The sequence below is a fragment of the Amaranthus tricolor genome, chromosome 3 (assembly GCF_026212465.1).
Source record: "Amaranthus tricolor cultivar Red isolate AtriRed21 chromosome 3, ASM2621246v1, whole genome shotgun sequence".
NCBI classification, from domain to species: domain Eukaryota; kingdom Viridiplantae; phylum Streptophyta; class Magnoliopsida; order Caryophyllales; family Amaranthaceae; genus Amaranthus; species Amaranthus tricolor.
Window position 1 is genome coordinate 30,712,997 of NC_080049.1, and position 22,214 is coordinate 30,735,210.

The window sequence follows — 22,214 nt, forward strand, 5'->3', positions numbered from 1 at the left end:
ATGAATCTGTTGGTAGACATCCACATTTAGATTCCTAAAAATTTTTAATTCTATTATTGTTGTGTACAATTAAAACTATATTTTATTGATTGAAATCTTGTTTATCTATATATAGTTGACTTTTTTCAAGACATTTATACCAGGTCATTAATGTTCATTGAATATTAATTCTATTTTTGTGTATATATCAATTATAAAATAGGAATTTATTTCTTGAGTTGAACTCAAATCGTAGCTTTTAGCCTTTTTTAAATACTTGTATTTTTCTCAGGTTTTTTGCAGTGTTATTTATTTTTTTTTTTTTGTGGTAGCATTTATGTTATTGCAGTGTTATTTATTTTATTTGCATTGTTTTAGATAACTCTTAGTTTATATTTTCTTCTTAGTTTATAATTCTAAAAATACAAATAGGAAGAATCTTAGTGGATTTGTGTCAACTCTCCAGGTAAACTTTCTTATGTAAGTTTTTAAATTTTCAACCACACAATTATATATAATTAAGGATAAATTTGTACATTTAATAGTGTGTAGAAACAAATAGAACACTATAAAGAAATGGAGGGAGTACTTATTTAGGGACCATTTTCAAATAAAGTAGAACAGATAATATGGGATGAAGTAAAATAAAAATCATATATCATCGATTATAGCTGCTGAAAAGAACAAAATTCTTAAATCAATGCCACAAAAGTTGGCTTTCTAAAAACTTCGAATCCTCAAATATAGTGTACATGAGAACAAAATTTTGATTCCTCGAATAGAGGCATTCTTCCCCATTTTGCGAGGAAAAATTACTATAGTCCACTCAGAATGTCCACTAATGTCACTCGTAAACTCCAAAGCTGACAAAATCTTGCGTCCTCAAAACATAAGTAAAACCACTACACGAACAAGATACAAAGTGTACAAAGGGAGAGAAAGACAAACTTCATACTACATTAACAGCACAAGCTATATCGACCATATATAAATATATATACTGCTATGCTATACAGAAAAAGGGGAGAAAAAGGACATGCTAACTACAAAATCTTTTGTAACCAAACTGCTGCTTCAAAGAACTCAATTGTGAACGTTGGATTGTGAAATCTGCAATTTTCCATCAGATCAAAACAGCAATCTTCCACAGGATAACGATATATCCACAATACTATTACCATTATAAAGGTTGCTACTTTTATCTCAATGTAAGCATCAGGACATCAATGAATGATAGGCATGTGGATTATTAGGTGTGTTCTGCATGTGCTCATGTATCTTAGCTCGAAATTCTATAGAAGCCAAGATCTAACTTGTTTCCCTCAACTAGAAGCATGAGGTCCAATCTTAATCTTGACACAACCGAGCTCGCCCAGGATTTAGAAGTGACTCTGACATTACCCATCCCTGCAATAGGGTATAAGTATCACTTATAAATCGCTTTTGATGCATCTACCTATATTTATATGGTTAAAAAAGGGTCATAAGGATCACTTGTATATATATATATATATATATATATATATATATATATATATATATATATATATATATATATATATATATATATATATATATATATGTCTGTGTGTGTATGTGTATTGTACATACACATATGTACTCATGCATATATAATCTTTTTTTAGCATCATTTTGACCATCATATAATTAAGCCCAACTCAGCCACTGAAGGGATGACGATCTACCCAGTAAGTCTTATTTTATGAATGACCCTGGTGGCTAATAAAAGTCTCATGGGTGATGGAATCATATGGGGGACACCCAAAAATTAAATGTTACAAAGTCTTCTCCCATCGAGGTTAAAATTTAAATCTAGCAGAAATTTTAATTAACGAGCAGTAGATCATTACGAAAAACGAATTTCGCATCACTTACACTAAGTTGGCAAAAGAACCATTACAACTAGGAGAACCTAGTAAATTTTAGTGTACACGAGCTAAAATCATTAATTGAAAAAGAAGGGATGAAGGAATATTTCTGAAACAGTTGATATAAGGTTAACAAGCATAAAAATATAATCAAGCCCTTCAAACTTAAAAAAATATATTAAAGTCCTTCAAACTTGTAAGGATTTCACTAGTGAAACTCTAGATCTCAAAATTTGTTTTATACCACCAATGTCTAAAATTCTCAAATTTACAAGACTAAATGGTCTAGAGTGAATTAGGTGATCCAATCTTCTCTCTCACTACTATGGTGTTTCTCTTTCAAGATCTAGCAGTTTCAAAGTGTAAATTGATGTATCTGGCTCATATTCCGTACCAGTATGTCGGAAATATGTCATATCAGAGTAACACGTAGAGCAATACCAAAGTTTAAAACATGCAATCAAGTCCATATTACACTTAAATATCTCTTGAGGTTGAATTGATTAAATATTCTGCCACTGCAAGAGCCTCATAATCAGAATATGAAAGCAGTAACAAGACCATTATGCAAAATGATATTTTGGCCATTTCCACATCAGAATGCACCAAAAAAAGAATAATAATAGCTGCACTGTCAAGCCTTTTACTCCTCTATGGCTCAATAGCACAATAATTTTTTCCAAATACCATTTTCTCATAAGATATGCTACAGAAAAATCCCAGTTCCATATGTCATCACCAACCAGGTAGCTGAAAACCAGACCCACCCAATCTCTACCAATGATATTAAATGTATAATTGATCAACTCACCAAAACAATTCATAGTCAGAGAAAGCGGAAAGGAAGCAATTTCAAGAACATCTAATGTCAAAAAAGGAGATGCCTCTAATCCAATTAAAAGCAAAAGATTCCACAATGATAGTTGGTGAGCACTGAATTATGTTAAAGATTTGGCATTCAAGGTTACCTGTTCAGCAGCATTATATTTAAAGAGCCCATATGTAGACAAAACCATCTTGCATGATTCAGCCACAAGACTATCAATATCATCAGGCATGGCTGTAGAATTTAAGCTATCATGCTCATAATGCTTCCCAGAAGCAGTCTGCTTTTTGACTGATGATCGAATGGAATGAAGAAGCACATGACTCTGTGAAAGTGGACTCCAGAAGATTAATTTGACAACACCTGAAGCGGTGAAGCAATGCAATAAATGGAAAAACCCCTCAAAGTCACTTACATGAAATGCCGCTTTTAAAATATCTTCAGATTTTGCCTGGTCTTTAAGCAATGCACACACTTTGTTCTTTACAGGATTGTATGTCACCACATATCTCTCTCTCTGAATACAAAACCAATGAAGTCACAGCTAAACAAAAAAATAAGTTACAAAGCTAATGCATTCTAATTTCTAACAGTTACACAGAGATGTGCTAGCTGAGACAAACTATTTTGCTGTGACCAATTTGCCAGCAATTTGTACCTCAAAGAGGGGCTCTAGAGCAATGTATAAACCTGGGTCCTGAAATGCATCTCTGAATCTACAACCTGGGATACACAACAGTTCAATTTACCACCAAAAGTAGGAGAATATCGGAAGTAATAACATATTATATGATTGAATTGAATACGGAATAATCATACCAAGTTGAACAGAGCTATCCTGAATCCATGGAAAAGCAAATATACTTTCCTTCAAATTTCCTTCTTTCAGGGATGGGACTCGCCCTACAAGGATCAGTTTCTCCAATTAAATTTTATCATGGACCAAAAGGCTAACAAATGATTAATTTTAAAACATCAGCAATTACAATACTATATTCAACTCTATTCTAGCTTCCAACAATATAACCAAGTCATACCAGTTTTAAGGAAAGATTCTACTGCCACCGTAAATCGAGCTCTGTTCAGAGTATGCAGTACAACAGACCTCACCTGTCAAATACTGTGAGTGTAAGCAAGAATGCATGTCTCATCAATCATAAAAAGAAAGGGGAAACAAAGTTGAGTTCGAAGAACAGCCAAACCTCTTGATAAGAACTCAGAACATAACCACAAGAGAGGAAGGCAAATGTTGTAACCAAGGATGGTTTGTTTTTCGAAAGCACGATGCTTAGTCCAGTTCCCAGCTTCAAAACAAACAAATAGTGGGCATCATCTACACATGAGTAGATTCAAGGAATATCATAATTCATAACAAAAAATCATACTCTTGAATAATGTATACACAGTTCATAATGGAAATGACACAACTGGGTGCAATTGCAATCCGAACAGCGCAACCACAGCCTCTGTTGGCAAATTCTAAAGTATGGAGACTTTAGAAGTCTTACAGAATATAAACTAAAAACTTAAGGTTTGGGGATTAAAACCCTAGATCCAAAATTATGTTCACTTTGTTTGCCTCTTTCTGAACAGAAGAGCAAACAGGGTTTATGATCCTTGGTAATCTGAATTGCGTTTGCTTAGGATATCCTGGAGAATATTATGCTTTTGAGTTTAGGATGTCTATTCCACGTCCAAGTAAAGTTATTTTGAAACCCAACTTCGTTGGAGATCATCGTCTTCATTTCTCAACAAGAAAGTGGAACTAAAATGAAGAAAGAAATCTATGCCACATCTGTCCAGCAAAATACTAAAGGTAGGGGTTTATAGAGTAAACAAAAAAGACAACAATATATTTATAACATGAGAAAGCATATATTTCCATGGATGATGTATTCATGCATCCATATCCAAAATACTTGGTATTCAGATATTAGAGGGCAGATCTTTAGCTTCAGTTTTCACCAACTCATTATCCCTCTCTTTATGCATTTATATGCTCTTCATTTCTGAAAATGAGTAAGCTTGAGAGTTAAATTTTCTTTTTACGAAAGTGACTTTCTCTACCATTCAATTCACAGAATAAAAAGGTCAAGGAAACAAGAAAAGGGAACAAGAAAGGCAATTGAATTCTCATGTATTCTTTTTGTGGGAAAGACCATCAATTTTCTTTGAAGTCTTTTTGGACCAGTACTACCTAATTCACTAATCCACAAGCAAACAGAAACGAGCAAATTTCAGTTCATATGGCAACTTGTAAATTCATACAGCAACTTAGGTGCATCGCTTTGATTTTCTCAAATAGAAAAAAGCACAAGAAATTTCCCCTTTTTTGTCTCCCTCAAAACCACCAGAAGCTTAATTTCTCCCCATATCACAAATCCACGACCAAGTTACCACTTCTGTTTAACTATTTCGGTCTTTCTTGTCACCAAACCTTCACCAAAAATCCCCTCACTACTACAACTACTTGTTCAAACGTTGCCACAGCTCGTATTACAAGAAAATGCAAACTAATTTTTTTTACGTAAAATGCCTGAAAGCTAGGAGAACTAAGTAATACCCTACAAGCTATGATAATGACTTCAATTTTTGCTCAAGTTGTGACTTGCTTTATTTATAAAATTTGCCATTGAAATCCAAAGATATACCATCCTATCTGGATAACTAATGTTATCTAGTTCTTGTTATCTTTTATTGTCTGAAAGCAGCGTCTTTTATTTTTATCTTAGGACTTAAAAAGAGGTTACTATATCATGGATTTGTTCTGAATGGAACTGCAACTATGCACCTCGAATACATTTGTATGGGGATTTACGAATTTGGTGACCCTGCTTATGATAGATGAATAAACATGATATGTTAGAAAAGATAGATAACATCCCCAACAAAAGCATTGTCTATTGCTTCCCCCGTTATGTTCGCAATTTTACAAGGAATTTCTAGCTCCATAGTCCAGACCCAGTAGTCAGGCTTTTCACAGGACAACTTTATTTTGATAATGTTTATATGAACATTTCCTCATTCTCTTGATTGTGGAAATCTCTGACTATAATAGAGCTCATTACAATGAATATATTCAATTCCAGATTTTAAGGTGAAATAATTGTACTGTTTAAAACATACATCAATAGATTATCAGACAATAATATAAGCATAATCATACTACTGTTAACTTAAGAAGCAGAAGCATCTAAATTTGAGCCATAGCACAATGCTTACCAGATCTGCCACATTGCTAACACATTCTCCTTTTGCAGTAACATCTCCAATATTCTCACCCTTAGCAAATGCTTTGTAAATTGGAGTACGAGTAGATGTTGATGTAACAGCAGCAACATTCTATCAGGCAGCCAAGCAGATAGAGGAGAGTAACACAGCTTATTAAAATCAGAATTTCATACAAAACCCATTTAGGCACAAAAACTACCACCATCATGACCACAAAGAAGAGAAATCAGTAACAATCAAGAAAGGTAAAGGAAGAGAGGTCAAAGATTACACACATTACACCGATAATTCTAAAAAGGCACACATATCATTCCAAACTTTCTACAAGCACCAAGAGCTTAGTGGTCCAGGGTGCAAAGTAAATAAAAACATTCTTGATTAGTAAAACGCAGCTTGCATGGTTAACTTTGAGGACATATTAAAAATTACTTGGTTCCTCAGTAACTTTTTCTCTAAAAACATCAAATCGAAAAGACCAACATAGCTCCATCCCTCTGTGAACTTCAAACATGTAATAAATTGTGAGCATAGTGTAAAAACAAGGCAGCATCACCTTGTCGCGACTTTAATGTAAAGGGTTTTGAGTTTACAATGGCATTGCATGGACCGCACAATCATCAGTATTGACCTTGAAATTCGTTTCCTGATTATTAGCGCGAATGAAACTATATTTTGTACAATGGCCGTGAATATCAAGAATCCGAAAGCTTTTACCAAAATTTAGATAGTTATGTGATTTGTGTCACATAAGGGTAAGATCATTGAGTTTATATCAAAGTAGCAAATGGGATGGTGACTAGAGGTTTTTATTGGGCAGGGCCACTAAAAGTCTGTGATCCGGCTTTTAATTAATGGCTTGACCCTTTATTTACACCCAAAACCTTCTGTTTGTTTATAATATGGATCAGTGAACGTACTCAAGAAGGGGCAACATTGGACACACACATGCTTTTAGGACGATACAGATTAGTTTTCGTTAATGATACTATGTACAATACTGCTCCATCCCAGCCATTTTGCTCCATTTACTTTTGGCACGGAGACTTAGAAGTTGGGTACGATGGGTTAAAGAAGTGAGGTATTTGGAAATAAGAGTGGGAACATGAAGTGTAAAAGTGGTGGGGTCATATCCAAAAATAAAAATGGTGCAAATCCATTGGAACGTAGTAAAATGAAAAATTGGGCAAATTGAGTGGGACAGAGCATATTGTAGAGTTTTTTACGAAAGCTTCTCAATTTCGTAGAGAAGATGGAGTAAATCATAAAGTTAGGCATTATTAAAAATATAAAATATCAAATAAATATATGGGACGGGTGGAGCAAGGTCAAACAATTCTTCGACCCCGACCAACCTGTCCGGCTGAACACGTCTAGTAGTGGCTACTTGAAACGTGCAGATAAACAATGAAAATACATATACAAAAGGATGGTTCAAGGACTGCAATAAAAATGACGACACCACACAAAAGCCCAAGATGTGAGTCTCCAAATTTTATCTAGTGCAATATATAAAAACATCATGCATCTGTTTTAGGAGTCAACACATTGTGTATTGGGGAAGATTAGAGTTCCAGAAACAATATTGCGATTACTCACCAACATAGTGCAAAAATGCAGTTGAACATGATTGCAGTAATAGTCATAGTGATGTGGTGACGAGGGTCATTTAACCACCAACTATTAGCCTAAAACATGAGATATCTTTTAAACTGGCTTAAAATGTGGTTTTTACAGCTTTACGGTGCGATAGATTTGAAACTTTTACAATTAGGCCAATATGATGCAATAAGATGTGACTTTGCTTCTGCACTATGTCCCGTAAAAGCCCCCCTTCCCAAAAAAACTACCTTGTCATCCAAGAGAAATCTTATAACGAGATTGCAATGACATTTTGAAATTCTTGTGAAGCAATGAAAAGGCAACTTTAACTTATCAAAGACATTTTATGATAAAATTACACAAATAATTTTGAATAAATCCTTGCAAGAAAGCATCCTACGAATTCCCTAAATTTTCAACAATTTCATCTCATATTCCAATTCATTTAACCAGATTTCTCACATCGTTTATCGCCATTAAATAGTTTGACTACCTTTTGTTCCTGTTACTATTAAACGACTACCCTTGGAAGATGTCGAGAGTTGATAGGCAACGGACTTAAAAATTTTAGAAATTGCTCATCAAATGTTACCTTTGACATCATTTTATTAAAGCTAATCTTTTCACTCTTTCCTTAGCACAATAAAATAGTAGTAAATATTAAGGTCCTCTTTCTCAAAATAAATTAGCCAGCATTAGTCAATTGATTGGAATCTGACGGAAGTTAATCTTTTGCAAAGAAAATGATATAATAAAATTTTACATTAAAACTAAATGTATATTCCCTAAGGAGATTCGTAACCCAATTACAATACTGAATAATGCAAGGAATAAATTTGATGCTGCATACATAAAGAACCAAGTACATGTGCTAAAAACATATGGTAAATTACCAATACCACCAAGCCAATTCACAAGGAAAACTCCAACAGTAGTGTTGTTTGGAGTAGCAATCTTACCTTAGCAACATTGGCAGCACAAGCCAATGGCAGAAACAAGTTTGGCATTGCTGCAGTGGCCAGTTCTACACCAGCACCCAACTCCATCAATAAATCACCAGAAAATCGAAGCTGAAGGGAAAATGTATCCCAAGAAAGCAAATAGTATCAGACTCAAATTCCTTCACAATAACACTGATAAATAAGAAGTACCCACTTGTTTCAAATCGTAGTCAAACTTTTTTCCTTGTCTAGCAAAAAGCATTTTTCCGACCCGACCAGCACCATCCTATGTACAGTAAATATATCAACAAGGCTTCCAATATTGTGAATGAAAAAGTTAAGAGCCAAGATCGACCATAGTTGCAAGGCTATACAAAATGTTCAGAATTGAGAATGGCGATACTGGAAACAGATATCTAATTCAAAGGACACTTCATCTTTTCAGTCATGCACAATGTAAATCAAAGGACACTTCTTATATGATAAATATAATTATGGACTTACCTTCATTATCTAAGTTAAATGTAATTGATAGGTTCATGTAGAACATATATTATTTTGTGAATTATTGCAAAAGTTATTAATAATATGCATTTGGGACGCTATCCCAGTGATGAGTTTTTGGATTAAATGTTGTGAATTATTTGAATGTGATTTATTTTGAATTTATTCAAATGACGACATCATGCGCCGCTTTTGAAATATGTGAAATCGGCATGGACAATTGATTTAATTAAAAAGTTGTTGATTGTAATTTTTCTTTTTATGTAGATCGTTGACATCACTTCTTCTTTTTTAGATTCATCACAGTAAAATTACACATGTGCAGTGAAATACAAGCCTAAAAATTAAAATATTAATTTGTTTAGCTATTTCTACCTTGAGGATCCAGTTAATCGCAACAGCACCAGGAGTAGCTCTGTTTCTAGATACTCCAACAGAAGTCAACAACGTTTGTGTAGTAAAGACACCCATAGCTCCACCAAAGAAGTGCTACAAGGCATAATAAAAAGGTAAGTGACCTAAAAGTGTGGTGAACAATAGAATGCACATGTCACAACACTAGTGAACTACCATTGCAACAGAATAAACAGATTAACCCAAGACCAATCAAATGATGAAAAAATGATCAATGATGGTACTTCAAGCATGCTAAACACGACTTGCGTGGATCACTTAATGTTGGCAGACGAGGCACAGGTCCTCAATTGAAGGTATCTCTTGCGTGTAAAGTGTCGGGGCTAACGGATAACAAATCAACACGAAAGTTAACCTCCCAGTCTTTCTAACCAAAAAGTAAAGAGTAATAACTAATACATGGTTTGGCTTTAAAGAAACTTTCCGTAGTTGATGTGAGATGCGTTAAATGAATAAGCGTTGTGGAACTTGGAGAATTACGACTCCCTTAGAAGAATCTCATTAAGGAAATAACGTGGTAGGCAAAAATGGATATATCATCAAATTATGGGATTGAAGTGAGTGAGTTCTAAAAATGCAAAGTCTCTTAGACACGATAAAAGTCTCCAAGTTCAATCAATACCCAAGAGAATTGATCAACCATATAAATGTTACCTTTAATGCCCTCCATGTCATGTATGGAACATATGAAGGCGAGACACTATCAGGAAAGCCTTCGGGAACAACATAGGATCGTATAAATGACGCTATTTCCTGAAATTGAAAAAACAAAATGGATTCCTCATACAAGAACGTCAACAGCCAACAAACCAATTTCAGTCAACAAAATACACAACAATACAGGGCAATACAGAATTATTACTTTTGTATACTTTTTAGTTAATTTTTTTCAGGCCTCAAAATTTAGAAAATGTAAAAGAAAATGGAACATCAGAAACTAATGTATATTTATCCCGACCCTGCATGTAACACATTCCATCACAAAATTGAACATACTCCTTTACTGCTAATAGTAAGTATAAGCAATTGTCTCTCCTTACACAAAAAACGGTGTTAATATTACAAATTAACAAAGAAATTCAAACGTTTGACAAAATAAAAAAAATAAAAAAAATAAAAAAAATAAAAAAAAACTCCAAATTTAATTTCAAATCGCTAAACAAAAACAATTACACAAAATTCACATAAAATATCAGAAGAAAAAGATAGAGGAACATACATCTGCAGGAGCAAGAGGAGTGTGCAAAGAAACAGAACGAATAGATCCTTTTTTTAAATTACCAAAAGAATCATTCTCAGCAACATACTTCCATCGACGCCCATCTATCTCTTCACAACAAATCAACCTCAAACTAGAATCAATAAACTCATCTTCCACAAGCCCTAACCTGAGATTCTTACTCTCCGGAAGAGTAGGAGGAACCACCGGCATGGAAGGGGGAGGAGCAGAAGCTAAATTGGCACTGATTCGCATTGTCTCCCGCACCAGAATACGAGCGTCTTGCGAAGATGAGGGTAAGGTTTCCGATTGACGAAGCTTCATGGGAGCCATCGACAAGGTCGAGGCTGATAAGAGAGAGAAAGACAAAGACGGAAAGTGTGACAGAGAATTTAATTTAAAGAGGGAAAAAACAAAGAGGTTTGTAGTGATGTGAGATTTGTGGTCGGTGTGTAGGTGACTGACCCTACACAATTTCCGAACTACCTTATATGACATGTGCGATTGGGTCCCATTTTTGCAATTTTCCTTTGCTTCGTCTTGACTCTTGGGATTTTTTTCCGTGAATATATTGGCCTATTGGGTAATTAATTTAGTGGTTTAAGATTTTTTTTTTTTCCGAGAATCATGGTTAATTTTGTGATTAAGGAATTCTTTTATCTCCTTACATATATATATATATATTATACGAACTAAAAAAATTATTTACTTTGCCTATAAATCTCATGTCAATTGCATACATAATCGGTGTAGGACAAGTTTTATGCCTTGCAATGGACAATATCAATCGATTCCATAAGGCCAATGTCCTTGGTCACGTTTATGTTGGGTCACAACTGGCTCTTCCAGGTCAACCACTCCGCAAACCGTCCACTTTGTAGGTCACCCATTCTAAGTTCGACTCTGATACTAATGTTATAGGGCAAACAGGAGAGCTCACCCAAAATATAGCCAATTAGGTGAGAGAGTCAATTTGCCTATGAACTTCACAGCAATTGCATACACAATCGATGTAAAACAAGTCTCATACCTTGCAATGGACTATTGCAATAATGAGAATTTTAGTGGTTATAGATAGATTAAAGTGAAAACTAGAGAAAACTATTTAAATTGCTAACAATTTTTTTCAAAAATCATGATAACCTTTAAGACAATGATTTTTCAGATTAACTTAGTATATTACTTTACTTCAATTGAGAAAGTTTTGAGAACATCGACAGTTGTAATGTGTGTAATAGAAAAATGTAAATAATTATCATTTTTTTCTGTTTGAGAATCTTTATAGACAAATAGAAAAAATAATTAACTTATTTAGTATGAAATGAGAATTATATAATTAAACCTCTGTTATAAGGGGTGAAAGAAAAAAATCCTCGACCACTTTGCCAACCCCATGATTCTCAACTAAATATTTTATATGTATGGTATTCAAAAAAAGATAAATAAAGTGGCATATTGTGAAACACAAAAACTTGGATGAGAAGGTCTCATTATAAAACCGTTAATTTACACGTGTAACAACATTTCAATTTTTTTGGGCATTTATCAATTTTTACCTTCAAAATTGATCCTTTAAGGTCAAAATTGATACCTTTAAGATCAAAATTGAAAAATGCCCAGAAAATGAAAAAAAATACTTAGGTTGTTACACGCACAAATTAAGCCGGTCCAAATTGACGAGGTCATTATGAAGCCGTCTCATCCAGGACCAGTTGATTGTGAAATTGGATCATTCTTGTTGTTAATCACTCATTTTCCTTGCCTTAACTTCTTTAGATTGTAGCTAGGTTGTGTCGTTATTGTTAGTGATGACTGATGAACCTTATTATACCACTATGAAATGTATGAACATGTTGCAACTACATCAATTTAAGTTAAACTACATCTTGTAACTACATCAATTTAAGTTAAACTTATTATTACTTCTTATAGTGAATCGTTACAAAAATTTGAAAAATTAGGAAATTTCGTTCAAACTATCAGCCTATTTTTTTTGATTGATCACTGCTAATGATAAACAAGTAAACACTCAAGGCTATAAAAAATAATCACACTGATTATAATTAATCAATTTAAGAATATAAAAGTAATAACACAAACTGTTAATGATTACTTTAATTGATTAGAGGATTATCCTTACCAAAAAAATAAAAAAATACATGAAGTAAAAACCAACATTACAATATTTTACCTATAATTCTAAATTCTAAATGAGAATAAAAAAATAAATGAATTACTACACAGCTATTAGTTAATTCTTGTTGCGATTTTGCGAACTGCAAACAAATTAACTTAAATGCTCTATAGAAGATTCACACTAGTATTTACATCACATTTTTAGATATCTATCAACATCAACATCATACCCAATATATCCTACAGCCGTGAAAAAAAGCGTACGCCTCGGATATATACGTCAGATGAATATGTTTGAGCCTCTAGTTTCTTACAAGTGAGTATACAAATTGACAACCAACAACAGGACATATGCCATCGGCTCTTATTAGTTTACATCTCCAACCTCTCTATTTACAGCCTCAACCTGCAATTGTGCCATTAACTCGGGATCACAAGTAGGTATTCAGTGTTTCAGACCATCCAACATAGAAATACAAGTGTTTCTTAAGTAGAGATGTTCATTTGGGTCATCAAGTCGAATTGGATCAAGTGTTCTGAGTCGGTTTTAAATCGGGTCTTGTATCCACATTGATTTTTACATAATTGGTCGAAGTCAGGTTCGGTTATAAGGTCGGGTAAACGGTCATCAGATACTCGGATCTATTTTGAGTGCCTCTACTCTTAAGCATTACTAGGATAAAGATGGTAAAAAAAAAATTTAAAAAAAAAAAAAAAAAGAACAATGGCCATACATTTCTCAATACTCCACATCTCAAAGCCCACTTACCCTAGAGAGAATGATAGGGTATGGAATTGATGAAGGAGAAGCATATCACTTGAGGCTTAAACCTCCATCCAATATAACAGCATTAAGTAGCTACAGAAACCACTAAGAAAAAATGTCTGCAGTCGACGGAGTTCCAGGGGAGGGAGATTCACTTTAGCTAGTAGCCAGAATGACAAGGATAGATCTCACGATCAATGTCATGTACTGGCTTGGCATTTTGCAGGTAATGACGAGTTCACTGTATGGAGTGCATATATATTGAAAAGAAGTTGGAACATCAAGGTGTAAGTTGTAAAATATGAAAGAAGATTTGGAGAGTCAAAGTCCCAGAAAAGATTAAAATTTTGTGTTGGAAATTGGAGAGATTTACTAGGTGGGGTTTACCAACATTGGTTGAGTTAAAGAGAAGAGGGACGTAGTTGCATACACTATGCCAAGTATGATTTATGTGGTGACATGGAGGAAACAGTGGAGCATGCTCTGTTAACATGCAAGGACTCTCAGTTTATGTTAAAACATTCCCCAGCAAGATCGACATTTCATCCTCACTTCCAGATGTCTCTTTTGCAAATGGTGAGATCAAATGTTAGAGATTTGCGTTATTGACTTGGTCATAAAAAGCGTGAGGTGTAACAAGCCTGGTAAATGAGAACTAACAGTATTCGAATGAAATCTTTTCTTTATAATCATCAAAAAAATGAAAAGGATAGATACTCCAACCAGGGATCAAACAGATGGTATTAAGAATCATGTCAATTGTGAAGTGAGCCTTGGGCAGATCCTAACAAATAGAGTAACCTTCTACATGTCTTAAAGCAATTAGCTGATTTTTGTATTTTTGGTATGAATTAAGACAGCCCAAAAAAGTCGTTGCAACAAAAATAAGAGACTCACCAATTTTCGGGTTCTGTGTAACTGTGTCTGCCGACGTGGATCCACATGCCTTTTTCTGTGATGAAGGTTAGCATGCTGTGATCGATGAAGTTGGCGAGAAAGCTTATGGATTAACTCCTTTAAGTGGTTATAAATACTGTAAATCACACAAGGCTGGTCAATGCTTGAAGACAAAGGTAGCACAAAAAAACATTATAAATGGAGTAACATCAGAAAGAAAATAACTGGAACATGGTTAGGATCACAAAATACTAGTGCATCAATTAGCAGTCACATTGCGACACTAGTAGACTAAAAACAAACAAACTCATAGGGATGGATTGATCAGGATTTGCATGCAGCGGTGTACCCATAATACGAGAAATGCATTGCTACTTTAGACAAAACTTCATGGTAGCAACGCAATCAATAGAAAGTAATAAACCCACTCAGTCAGACCACTGTATACCACATAAAAGTAACCCTTATGAACATCTTTTTTTTACAATAATCGCTCTATAGAGTCCTACCATCGCCTAATGCAGTTGCCCATGCTGGGTGTCTAAGCACCTTTTGAACACGGTATACTCTCAACTCTCTATTCTCTAGTGTTAAATTTTATCAAGTCACTGACCTTAGCGTGTTAGCCACTATCAGTTGCTGGAGAAAGTAACAAAAGAAGCACAAGACAGAAGACAAGTTCTTTCCAAGAAAATCAGTTAAAAACTTTTACGATATGACCGATACAATACCAAGCGGCCTTGTTTTTGCACTATGGTACCAAGCTCAAAGTGTAGAAGTAAAAGACTATAGGTCCTGTGACACATAGCATGCAAATAATATATTTTATCCTATCAATAAAATTGAGCTTATTCAGCACAGTTGTGCAAACAAAAGTATTCATTATTTTCAGAACCATTAAGTGTTTGTAGGAGTCACAATCTCTCAGTCCATTAACGAATACATCACATCCCTTATGGAACATGTTCAAAGGAGCACATCAAATTATCCACTACCAGAACACTACATCCTCTTGGAAGCACTTTTTTCTTCCTTGATCTAATGGGTTTCTTCGTGAAATTGCTATTACTAGTCTCTTCCTTTCTTAAATTGAGGGCCACCAAAAATGATCCATTTAAAAGAACAGAGATAATATACAAGAAAAATTCCTATCTCTCTAAGCAGCTTTAGGTTATAACTCGCTATTTCATGCTATGTTATTGCTCAAAATCATGGAGGTTAAAATAAATCAAGAAATAGTGAAAGATCCATGTTACTTACCTAAGTCGATGCCTATTACAGGCTGTGAAGAAAGCAACAAAACCATTCAAAATGCTCCTAACAGCACGAAACACCTAGCAATGGAAATTATAGTGGATATTAAACAAATAGCAAGAAATAGAAGATGAGAAAAATAAATCTGAACATTGAAGAAAGATTTTGGTCAGAGTAAAAACCTTTGAGAATAAGTCGTTCCAAAGAGAGCGCCACAATGAAACCTCATATGTCGTTTTTACAGTTGCCTCAGTCGTTGATGCAATGTTGGCTATACTACAAGCGGATGACCACAATTCGGCAAGCATTTCATATACTAGGGTACAGACATAGGCTATAAAACTGAAGAGAACAAGGACCACACGAACTGGTGCATATAAGATTTCCCAGCATGCCCAAAAAATTGGCAATATGATGAACATTGCTGCAAAAATTCCAAAAATACAGAGTCAATTCTGTTATCAATTTATACCTCGACATACAAAATCCAAGGACAGTCAACTACAGGAGAAGAGCAACCCAATATAGGCTGACTAATTACCAGTGGTCCATGTAAATGACAGAATCAACCAGATTGGAAACAAAACCATCTCAACTACATCACCGACAAAACTGCAAGACGATCCCAGAACAATGCAGATGAATGAAAAGCAGCTTGCTGACACTTCAATACATGTCGTCCATAATGGAAGGAATATTTTGGAAAACTCCATAAGCGGCTCAATAATAGGCTGAGCAAGAACAGAAAAGAATGATCTCATAGTACGCGTGATCGTCAAAAGCCATTTAATAGCCTTCTCAAAATTATGCAAGAAAAGCATTGTTCCCAAATACTTGACCCTTGACACCATCTCCCAAGTTTCTATCCAATCAAAAAGAGGTCCAAGCAAACGAGATGCAGTCGCCTTGAGAAGTGGAACATTCTTGTATAGGTCATAAAATCCAATAACCACAGTGGCAATGGAAATGAAAACATAGAAAGTTCTTGCTAGAGGGCACATCCATGGACGATAAAAATGGAAAAATACTGGATAGGATTGAAGAAATATTACCCAAGATGGTAGCCCAGATTCTAATAGAGTAAGCAAACGCAAATCATTCATAATTATGTCTTTTAGTTTGAAAGGAAGGTCTCTGTCATTGAATCTTAATAATATTAAGACATCTTTATATTCAGTCGCTTCAATGGTACTCTCACAATGGGCAAATGGGTCAAAAGTCCTTTCTGGAGTCTTGGGAGTTCCCTCGGAGTAAGTATCAACTTCTTCATAGCTGCTAGATCGTGTAATTTTTCTTCTTTTATATGGCACATTAGGTGGTGGGGGTGTATGCAAAAGACTTGTGTCATTTTCAAATGCAGCGGGGCATGCACCAAAACCAACTGAAATCCCATAGGATGATGCATTCTCCACTGCAACATTGTAAAAGTAAGTAGTCTCTTCATCAGAGAACTCCTCCTTGGCATCAAAGAACACTTCACCTGAACAATTTGAAAAGAAAACCAGAGAAGAATGAGATACACGCATTAAACAAACAACAAATGCAGGTCTTTAGGAACATAATACTGCACCTTCCAATAAAAGTAGACAATCGCATAAAAAATTATTAGAAAACCTAAATTTCTAACTGAACAAGAACGCTGAGTCACTGATCCCCAATATATATTGTAGTCTATACGCAGAAGATTCACATGTGTAACAACCACAACCACTTGGCATGAATTTTGCTGAGACAGAATTCTTAATGGTCTTAAAGCCTATTCTCTCATACTGCTGATTGGAACCGACAGAAGTTAAATTATTATAACTTATTGAGTATTGACAATGTGAGAGTGACAGTGATGGCCTGATGGGTAAAGCTTATGAGAACTGAATTCAAGAAAAGAAAAGTTTATCTACAGGCATTTGATTTTATGCATCAAAAACCCGACTCGACGATTATCAATGTAGTTAATTATTACCAAAATAATTAAGATATTTACAAATCTAAGAAGTCAAAGACTACCTATCCATTATTTTACTTTTCCTTCCTTTTTGTTTGTCAAAATCTATAAATATTGAATTTCCGACAAAGACATCCACTATTAACCTTTTACTTCTCAAATAAGATGCATGTGAGCCTAACTAGACAGAAAAAGAAAGGAAAGGAAAAAAACAATTCATGTGCACCTCGCATGAGAAGTCAATGTTAAAAAAACACCATAAGGTAGTATCTAGCAGCCTATAAAGACTCAAAGACAGATTTACACATTAATAACATTAAAAAAAAACCTTTAAAGGGAATATTTTAACAACTTCACAATCGTATGGGAAGAGTGGGGGATTTGCTCAAACCCCCCTCCCCACTTGGGTTTCAAATATAGTTTACGGGTGTCATTTGAACTTGTTTCTAAACATAAGATATGCATTTTCTTAGGTGAAGCAAACACCCCTGCAACAGAAATGAGATACCAAACTAGAAGCAAAGGAGGCTAATAAAATAGGGAAGGGCAAAAAAAAAAAAAGGAAGAGGAGAGTTTCAATAAAAATTGAGAACTTGTAACAACAAGATTGGAAACAATGTACCTATATTAATACCTAAAATTCCTCATCCTGCCATCCAACCCATCGGATAAAAAAGAATGAAAGAAGGCGCTAAAGCCTCGCTCTCCTCATCTTGCAACCCCTTCCACCCACCCACACCCCTGCGTGAAAAGAAAAAAGGCGATAAAGCCTAGAGAGTTGTGTGCATTCATACAATCGATAGGTACACCTCCGTAACAATAGTCCATTAGTCACTTCAATTTCTCATGCTTGGCCCCAATACCATTAACTACTATTCATCCGTAAGAATAAGGTCCATTACACCTCCATAACAATAGAATTAGTTGGCTCCAACCTTAGGTGGGATTTGGGGAGTCGGATGTATAACCTTACCCTTGTTATACAGTTGTTACTGATAATAAAAAGGTTGTTTCCGATTTACCTTGGTAGTAAACATCATCGGCAATATTACATAATATGAAGTACACATAATTTAACGAATTAATTTATTATAGTCCATAATAATACAAGAACAAAAAAATATAAATCTTTGGCCGTGTCGAAATAAGGGACGTAAAAAGTTACCTACAGTAGATAGCACATAATCTCTCAAGAGATTCCGCTCATGATCAGTCCCTGAGAACCAGCAAGAAATGCAGTCCACAGCTTGCATTATACTGTCAAACTCCCATCTTCTCATGAATTTGGCTTCTATAGCCAGAGATGTGTCAGTCTGCAATCATTGCAATAGATGAATAAAATGAGCTTAACAATAATGTAAATACAAAGGATCAATCCCCCAAGAAGAAGGGGAAAAAAAGAATATAACAATATGAAACAGAGATAGAGAAACACCTGAAGTTCATTTATATAATTGATGCCACGAACATCATCCCATGAGACTTCAAATATAATTAATCCATATAATGTTCTGTGGAGTTCTCGATTTAACTGTAAGGAGTACTTGAGCTTCTTTACAGGTAAAAGAGCCCTCTTTTGAGATAAAGTGGCAGCATCAATCAGTGAAAACCATCTCTCTGAAATCTTAGATTTAGAGGATTCGGAGCTTTCATTAGAATCAGTTGCGTTTCTGCAGGACTTTTTCTCAATTTTATTATTACCGGCATTTGTTCCTTTACGAGCTCTACTATTTGCAAAAGGAGACAACCTTGACTGCACCAAAGTGAACATGATTCAAAGCCCAATATTACAAGAAAGAACAAGGCCATACAAACTTCAAATACCTTGGTAACCATCAATTGCCACCATTGAGCACGACGTGATCCTATACCTTCAAGCCATGGCCTATTGTCCACTAAAATATAGAATGTGTTGCTCTCAATAGCCAGAAAGATGCTAAGATGGGAAAGATAAGACTGCAAATCCCTGCGACACAAATCAAAACCAACACAGCAATAGAAAATAATGTTTAGATCAAATTAAAAAAGGCTCATTAATTGTCAGTTTCATAAGCCTTTGAGTATATTCAAGGAGTAGAATAGTCTATAACACACATAAGCAACTAGAAATCTGTTAAATGAAAGCCTAACTGATATTTGACTAGCAGAAACAAAAACAAACTCACTTAAATGCACAACATTCGGATGAACATAGGAAAGAGAGAAACATAAGGTAAACTAATTTTTCCCTACGGGCTGTGCATTTACCATCTGAGAAAATTTATGTTGCCATAGAATGGAAATCAAATTTTCACTTTTCTCAAAAGTTCACACTTGCTTTATAATCAGAATTCCTTATATTATGTTTGTATGTTCAATCTCTTCAATGAGTGCATAAGGGAAAAAAGCCATCAAACGTCCTTTTCCCCTATGTCCTCTCCTTTTACAGAAGAAAAATAGCAACACCTATAATACCACCCCCACACCCTTAGATCCTACCACAGAGCTTCTAGGACCGTAGTCTCGAGCAAATTCCATATGTTTCACGGTACTTATTCTATGTTACTTAGACAATTTTATTTAACCGCACATACCCTGTCAAATGACGAATGCTCTAACATGAGTAGGAAACCTAGACACTTCAGTTTCAGCGGAAATCATGGAAGGGTTTTCAACAAATAGTCAAGTAAGACATAAGAACACAAGCCTGTCTCAACACAAGTATCCTAATCTGAGTACCATAGCTATATCTTATTCACCTCACCATGAGAGAGCACGACCCTCCGATATCACAACCCAATTGTTGGAGAATCACAGATGCACTAGCATGCCTATTTGGTCAAACATTTATCTCTTATACTTGGAATTTTTAAGTTTTAACATTCTTCCTTAAATTTTTTCCCCCACTCCACCTCAAGGTTCTAGCTAAAAAGAATTCACACGTTTAACAGCAAAAGTATTGGATACGCTTTCCCATTGAAACAATTACCACCCACTACAATAATAAGCAAAAAGAGAAATTATTGTTTGAAAGAGTAACATTTCAATTTTCACCATGGAAAATCTAACTAATTCCTTGAAGTGTGCTGCATTTTCACAATGGTAAGTCCTACTGATGTTGCTACACTCCTATGAAAATCACAAGTTTTCTCTCTTCTAATATTTTTAGATACCATGCACAATTCAAAGTTTTTGTCCTATATTCCCAGCAACTAAACCACAAATTAAAATTGTGGACAAGCCAATTTGTAGCAAACTCAAGGGTTAAAGCAGCAAATGAAAGAGGGATGAAAATAGCAAATTACCCAATTTGTAAGCTTGTCAAAGGGAAAATACAGCGTCCATAATCATCATTCCCCATCAAGATCACAATTTATGCACCGAAATTCCAAAACTCCAGCCAATTCAGCAACAATCACTGAACAAATTACCCACAATCACAACAGATTTCAAAGAAAAACAAGGAATCAAAACCAAATAAAGAAAAAAAGTAGTTACCAGAGGATTGGTGAAGAGAATGACATGGAAGATGAAGGAGAGAGAAAAAAAAGGAGTGCCCACCAAACTTCATATGATAATTCAATTAAATAAGAGAGATAACAAGAGAAAGAAGAAGATTGCAATAATTAATCAGCAACAAAGGCTTTAGATTGAACTGAAATAAATGAATGGAAATCAAAATAAGTTTTGAATTGAATTGAATTGGGAATCGAAAAGAATTAAACAAAATCTGGTTTGATCTGCATGCAGAATTGAGAATTTACAACTCAATGAAAGTGGAAGATGCCTCACCTCCACAACACTCCATTATAGAGAGAGAATGAGAGCATTGAAGAAAGAGAGAGAAATTCGTAATTTAATGTAACAGCGCCGATTTTCTTTTTTTTCCCTTTTCTTCATTTGGGGATTCCTTCGATTCATTCATTTAGGTATGTTATTTTTTATTTTTTTTTAAATAGTAGTTCGTTCTTTTTAGTCTCTTTATCATTTTTTTATATTTAGTTTTTTTTTTATCTTTTCCACCCATTTTTTTATAAAATATCATTTTCTTCCTATTTCTTTGAGCCATTTTTATATGATAAAGAGCATAATATTTAATTGTGTTTGCTTATCAATTCATTATTTTAAATCCTAAATAACTTTAGTTATGTTTAGCTAAAAATTTTATATGAATAAAATTTATATTGAAACAAATTAAACAAGATTTTTTAATTATATTTTAACTTATAAATTGAGAATAAAATACAAAAAAAAAGTGATTAATGAATAATAAGTTACTCCCTCCATTTTTTTTATTTGTCTATTTTATTTTTTGTATAGTTTTTAAAGTAAAAATTTTAAACCTTAATACCATTAAGTACGCCTCATAAGAAAATATAAAAACTAACAAGATCTAACAAGATTGTAAAAATTGAATATTATAAAAATTGTAAAAATTATATATTTAAAAAGTTTTACATTAAAATCTAACAAGATCTCACATAAATATATTTTATCTTTAATATATATTTCAAAACCCAAATTTGAAATTTTTTCTTATAAAATATAAAAACTTAAAGTGAATAAATAAAAAAAAATTATAAATTTTAATGTAAGAAATACTTTTATGAGATTTAAGTTGAATATTGTGGGTAGAAT

General features: G+C 34.2%; 2 protein-coding genes across 5 annotated transcripts; both read right to left on the reverse strand.

Annotated features, from left to right (window-relative positions):
- Positions 1-619: 619 nt before the first annotated feature.
- Positions 620-11,045, reverse strand: LOC130808170 (protein root UVB sensitive 6-like). 2 transcript variants are annotated; one of them, XM_057673630.1, is made up of 13 exons: positions 10,603-11,045; positions 10,038-10,136; positions 9,345-9,458; positions 8,680-8,751; positions 8,484-8,594; positions 5,917-6,036; positions 3,897-3,998; positions 3,732-3,804; positions 3,514-3,597; positions 3,353-3,417; positions 3,110-3,211; positions 2,837-3,019; positions 620-1,386 (listed from the first exon to the last, which is right to left on the reverse strand). In XM_057673630.1, exons 1-13 carry the CDS (start codon positions 10,933-10,935, stop codon positions 1,327-1,329), a joined length of 1,518 nt encoding a protein of 505 aa, XP_057529613.1. In that variant the 5' UTR covers positions 10,936-11,045; the 3' UTR covers positions 620-1,326. The 2 variants fall into 2 exon arrangements, with proteins under 2 accessions (XP_057529613.1, XP_057529614.1); XM_057673631.1 differs by having other exon boundaries at positions 620-1,435; positions 10,603-11,014.
- Positions 11,046-12,248: 1,203 nt separating this feature from the next.
- On the reverse strand, positions 12,249-21,506 carry LOC130808171 (uncharacterized). Of its 3 annotated transcripts, none has more exons than XM_057673633.1 (10): positions 21,369-21,506; positions 21,075-21,141; positions 20,882-20,994; positions 19,422-19,563; positions 19,033-19,350; positions 18,763-18,910; positions 16,197-17,135; positions 15,838-16,079; positions 15,662-15,735; positions 12,249-14,537 (listed from the first exon to the last, which is right to left on the reverse strand). In XM_057673633.1, the coding sequence occupies exons 3-10, from the start codon at positions 20,935-20,937 to the stop codon at positions 14,327-14,329; spliced, it is 2,130 nt and encodes a 709-aa protein (XP_057529616.1). In that variant the 5' UTR covers positions 20,938-20,994; positions 21,075-21,141; positions 21,369-21,506; the 3' UTR covers positions 12,249-14,326. The 3 variants fall into 3 exon arrangements, with proteins under 3 accessions (XP_057529616.1, XP_057529615.1, XP_057529617.1); XM_057673634.1 differs by having other exon boundaries at positions 12,692-13,144; positions 14,402-14,537; positions 21,075-21,506; XM_057673632.1 differs by having other exon boundaries at positions 12,250-14,537; positions 21,075-21,506.
- Positions 21,507-22,214: the final 708 nt, after the last annotated feature.